The 6,000-nt window shown below is 35.0% G+C and overlaps 1 protein-coding gene across 1 annotated transcript in view; it reads left to right on the forward strand.

Annotated features, from left to right (window-relative positions):
* Window positions 1–2,355, forward strand: part of LOC139685908 (protein ST7 homolog) — a 65,349-nt gene extending 62,994 nt beyond the window's left edge. The window contains exon 11 of the mRNA XM_071583043.1: window positions 2,040–2,355. Coding sequence (XP_071439144.1) covers window positions 2,040–2,135 — 96 coding nt within the window. The 3' untranslated portion in view covers window positions 2,136–2,355. The remainder of the gene's footprint in view (window positions 1–2,039) is intronic.
* The last annotated feature ends 3,645 nt before the right edge of the window (window positions 2,356–6,000 follow it).

The raw sequence follows: 6,000 nt of genomic DNA on the forward strand, positions 1-6,000 counted from the left end.
TTTCATGTTTTCTTGTTGTGGACGAAGGACCCAACTCCCAATAATACTTGAACATGTTTTTTTCTCTTGCAAACCTGAACCCTCGGCATAAGGTTCCTTTTGTTGAACTGCATTGAAATTTTTGCAATGGTAAATTGCTTTTTATTTATGGTAACGTTAATGACCTTGCTATTTCCCAAATTTTTTGTCTTGCTTCATCATAGGTTCCTAAGTCATACCCCTATGAAAAGAAAATGCATTTATCCTCATTGTGTTCAACAAATGGAATAATATGGCTCTTGGCCATCTGTTTGTGCTTTTACTTGTGCTAGAACTGTATTTTTTTCAACGGTGTTGACCCCTTTTTTATAAACACTATAAAATGTCAGAATTTAGAATTATTTTGTCTTACTAAGATTTGCCAGCAGTTTTTTGGTTGTACATAGTGGTATACCCCAAGATAAGATATTATACCTTATTGAGAATATTTGACATGAGTGCGACATCAAATACAGGGTTTTCCTATTTATTCTCCCTTCCTTTTACATTTACTATCTGCGGTAGACATTTTTTTCCACCATCATTAAATTATTCCTAAACAAATGCTCAGCGAAATGTGAGTACTGTTTAACGGTAATTGCAGCTCATGGGACATAACTGGAAACACCAGAATACATTGGACTCTCCAGTTGCACAAGTAATAACTTTTCTGACAGCATATTAGAGAACCCTTCATGGAGCAGATTTAGAGCAGCATCTGTAAATGGTCAAGAATGTGTTTTGATTTTAGATAGATTATATAAACTGCATTCTTTATTTAACTACATAAATAAGTCATCCATGGAAGGCAAAGCGAGCATTCTTAACACAAGAAAATATTAATTTCAGTTGAAAATATAGAGGGTTAGTTAGTTTCCATAGGTGCCAAATAGATGGCAACTTAGAATGAAAATTGTTGAGGGAAAAGCACATCCTGTTACAATATAAAGAAGATAAGGAAAGGTAGTGGGGGCTCTAAACCTGTGGTGCCACAGCTCATGGGTGTAGCTATGATAGGATTTTCCCCTGCATGTGCAGACGTGTTACACTTATCCCAGTGATGTGAGTAACCCAATGTGGAAAATATATATAAGCATTCTTTTTTATGAAAGACCATTTGGAATGTAACAGCATCATAGAGCTACGAAACAATGGACATATGGTGTTGATTATCATAATATTTTCACACCTTGTGCCAGTAAGAGCCGGGTGTAAAAAATTGACAACAGATCTAAGAACATAGCTTGGTATTACTCAGTGGGGCTTCCCCCCCCCCACCACATTTCCATACGTAATCTTTATATGATTTAACAATTAGGAGATGACAAGATTCACCTAAGGTTTAATAAATGGCTTGCAACCTTTGAATCACAAGCATTAAGTTAAAAGAGTAGCATTTTATGGTTTCATTTGGTAGGCATGGCCTAAAAAAATGCAATACATTATATTGGGAAAACTGCTACTTATTTGAACATAAGACGTTTTTTTGCCCAAACAAAATATCCAGTGGATATAATTTTGGAATGGAGTAATTTTGAGTTATGGTCAAGGCAAGAAAAAAAAGGTTTGCTGCCTGAGTAAAGAACTTAATAAAAGAACCCTTGATACCAAGGAATCATTGTTTTTTTGGTTTTGAGGCTAAGAAAAATGCTGAGTTTGCTGAATGAACATTTTTCATTAGAGTTAATATGCTAGAAGCTTGTGAATTAAATTATATTTAAGCAATAAAAAATTCAAGGACCTCGTGATAAAATATCTCAAAATGGAAACATGAAAAGGCCTAGTCACCAGCATCACTAATCCTATTCTGGATAGAGTTAAGAGTCAGTTTCAAATGTCATGTCATCTATGTGAGGAGAGTTCATTTATTCAATAAAATACATTTTTCTTGAAGTTCGTTGTTTTAAAACTGCTGAACCTCATAGTTTGTATGTCATCAGTTAATCTATAATATTCATAATTTTCCATGATCACCAATACATCGCATTGCGTACTCATGAATTTTATTTTTTGTGTTTCAGATGCTTGGATGGGTTTCTTTACCATTCCATTACCTAATGGACAAAATGGAAGCAATTCTTCCCTCCAACTTACTACAGCAACTTTCTAGAATATAAATTCTATTTTAGCTGTATTTTACTGATATGGTTTTTAATTTGACCAAATCTAAATTGTACATCTGCTTGGTAAATAATGTTTTTGTGTCTGACTGGTGTGTTTGAAATTTGAATGTTGATGTAATAATTAATTTATTTCATTGTGGTAAGATTCTATTAGCTTCATTTAAAATGAATTGACTCAGTTTGGTTATGATGTGGGTGTGGAAAACAAAAAACTTCAAAGGAAAGAATAAAAAAATACAGTCATTATCTGCAATAAATCTGAACTCTTTATTTGTTAACACCCTGGGTTTCATTATACAGGGTTACTCTCAATTCCATGCATGAAATCATCTGCACCTAGCAATATCAAGTTACAGAAGTGTTACTGTTTCTGGAGCTCCTTAAGAAAAATTATTTAAATATGGTTTTCAGGTTGTGCAAGCGTATATGCAAGGTTTTCTTTGAGAATGGAAGATAGTTGGCAGTTAAAGACTGTATAAAACAGATATAGGATATTCACATGTGCTCACTCATAGTTTAGCCAAATTTTAACTCTGATAAGATGATGTGTTGGGAATGAACAAAAATTAGTTTTAGTTAGTGTTTTTTGTACCAGAGTGATTAGATTTACCTTGTATAATTGGCTGGTGATGGATTTATTATTTTTAAATGGGCTGCAATAAAAGTAGAATAGTTCAGTTTAGTTTCACTCCTATTTCTCAATGAATGGAACACCTCTTAAGGTTGCTTTACAGATACTCCATCTTGGTGTGAATTTGAGATATCAAATAATTCAAATCAAGTTGGTGTGAAGTTGAAACTCTGGTGCGATTGAAAAGTTTGCATCTACCCTAGGAATTGAGGAATATCTATGTTTTAGCTTTGACTGGGTAGCTGAGCTCTTTTATGCCAAGTGTTGGATATTCATGTCATGAGCTTGCTACAAAATGCTAAGCATCATATGCCAGGAATTTCTGTATTCAAATGTTATGTACAGGTGACAGTGTGTTAGGGAGAAGGGAGCATGAAAATAATGCTCCCCGCTATGAAGTTCTCCCAATTGGAACCTCTCAGCTGGGCATAATTCACTCCCTTCAATAATGGGACTGGTTAAGTTTGACCCTAAGTTGCATTTATAGTTTTTCTAATGGAATGATTCCTTAGTCAAATAATTGTTTTTGCAGTTTATTGCTTAGTAAGTATTTGTCAATTAGTCAACAACTATAAACTTGGGAATGAATCCCTTTGGTTTTAGTGTACATTTACTATTTTAAAATAAAGCTCTACCATCAATTTCAATGGAGATGTTGTACAGAAAGTATGCCATACCAATGGCTAACAATGTGTTCTCCAAAATAAATTTATTTTTTCATCTAATTTCAATTAATTTTGTCTTTTCTGAGTTTCTTAAAAAATTGATTGTAAAGAATATCATTTCCCCATCTACAGTGCCATTGCAGTGTATGCATGTATTTTTCACCAAATAGATAAGTTTCACCTGGATTTCTTTGAAAGGGAATCATTACGAACCCATTACTTCACTCATATGTATGAAATATTTCTCTTTCACGAGTTTTGCTCACTTCTGCTCAATGTAGGAAGTAGTGTTATTTATATTGTGTTTATTTTCACATGCCTACTTGAGTTTTGAAGAAAAGGATTGCAAATAGTTTTGGCTGCATAAATTGAAGGAAATATTGGAATATAAGATTCCTATTTCTGGGTGCTCTTCAATGGGCCATGGCAATTTTTTGTACCTTCCATCAATTAATATCAAAGGTCGAGTTTTGTTTAATAATTGCAAGTGCACAGTGAAAGCAAAGGAATTAATTTCCATTATTAAAATAGAAAGAAAGACTCGTACTTTTCCACAGATTTTATTATACGGTACAACGCATTTCACCGTATAATAAAATCTGTGGAAAAGTATGAGTCTTTCTTTCTATTTTAATAATGGATATCAATTACTTCCACGAAGTGAAGCCTGAAACAATAGAATATATTCGCAAAGGAATTAATTTCATTATATTTATTGAGTAAACAAATATTTATTAAGCCAAACACTGCATTAACATTTATTTGACAGTGGGCTCACACTGTGAGAAGGGCTGCTTATATGATGAAGGGTCAAACTTACCTCAGTCCTGTTTCTAACGGAAGGGACTGCTACCTCGCTGAAATAGGTTCCAATGAGTAGAATTTTATGCCTGGATGATTTTCCATGCAAGAAGCCTGCACAGAGTACTCACTACAGAGGTGATATTCAGTACAATGTTGCTATTTCCCAGTGAATTCCAGCAGCATGTAAGGGTTAAGGTACTTTGGGAAGTTAACAATTTATCTGGGCTGCTATCTATCTTTTTTCTAATTCCTTTTACCGGTATCATAATCTCATTTTATACATAAAATATTATTCATTTTCCATATTCCATACAATGAATATACGACTGATGGCTAATATATTTTCAGCATACAATTGATTTTGAAATCATCTTAACCCCGGTGGCGGTGGGGTAACGTCCTCGTCTGCCATTCCAAGGGTCGCGGGTTCGATTCCCGCCTGGGTGAGTTTCGCTCCATCTAGGGCTTGGGTGTTTGTAAATGTGACCATTGTTATCGTTGTTAATAGTTCGATGTAAAAGGCCAAAATGTGCTGTTTTCGGACTTATACTAAATAAATAAATAACAGTTTTTAGTCATAGCTTTGTAAACCAGTTTTTAACTTAGTAATTTAAAGTTCAAGCTACATTATATATTAACTGCATGGGTAACTAAACAATGTGAACATATTAAGTATAGCTAGGTTGTAAGCTCCTGGCATGGGTTTGGAAACCCATTTTTGGTGTGGGCTTTTTTTCTGAAGAATTGCAGCAAAATGGCTGTGTAGGTTAACGTGACTGTTGGCCACCCTATTGGCCAAAGTGTTTAGTCCCTTGTTCCCCATAAATTCGAGGGGAAAGTTAACCTTCCCCTTAAATCTTCCTCCTCTAACAGCCCATTCATCCTCTACTTGCTGCCTTGGCATAGCCTTTTAAGTACCAGGAACTTTCAAATGAGCAATAATATTTCCTGATGATGATTCTTATTCATGCTCAAAGAACCCAGGTATGAGAAATTCAGTATTGTTGAATCACTTGGGTGTTCTGTTTTGTCCTTTCAGGCTGATAATGTTTTAAGGGTGTGAATTTGGTGTTGGACAAGGGTGTCCACCCCTACTGCTCAGAGTTGTGACTGCACACTCTTGCGTGGGGATGCAGGGTGTTGCTGTAAAGGAAGGGAAGATAGAGGAAAGGGAGAGGAGGGTGGGGAGAAAGATGGAAGAAACGAAAAAGAATGCAGTGGGCAAAGGTGAAAACTGTTTTGGTAGATGGTCTAGATGGAGGGATACCCACCTGTAACCTCACTCACACAGAAACGAGAAGTGGCGGCACCGCTGGTGTATTAGGGTCCTTTCTTGGGGCCAGAGAAAAACTATAGAGCCCTGCTTGAAAGTTGGTAATGAATGTCAATGTGGAAAATATATTTTCTCTCTAGAGTCCACCCATCTCTTGGTCCAGTATTGGTGGAACCTGTACAAGTGCCAAGATAAGACAATTAACCCAGTTTTAGGTTACCCACATAGTTTTAGCCTATCAGTTATAAAAATTTTAATGAGTATGTTGAAATGGTATGTTGCTTAACTTCAAATGAATATATTTTTAACTTTGTTATGGTCTTAATCACATTACATTTCAGCAAATCTTGATTTCCATGGAAAGGAGGAGAAAAACTGAAAACAACATTTTCCATATTTGATTAAAGATGTTTGCAGTAATAAGTGTTTTCACTATGTATTTTTTTCTCAATTTCATGCATCATGTTTTTATATTTTTTGTCATCA

This window comes from Hetaerina americana, unplaced genomic scaffold (genome assembly GCF_022747635.1).
Source record: "Hetaerina americana unplaced genomic scaffold, ioHetAmer1.1.p SCAF_12, whole genome shotgun sequence".
In the NCBI taxonomy this organism is placed as follows: Eukaryota; Metazoa; Arthropoda; class Insecta; order Odonata; family Calopterygidae; genus Hetaerina; species Hetaerina americana.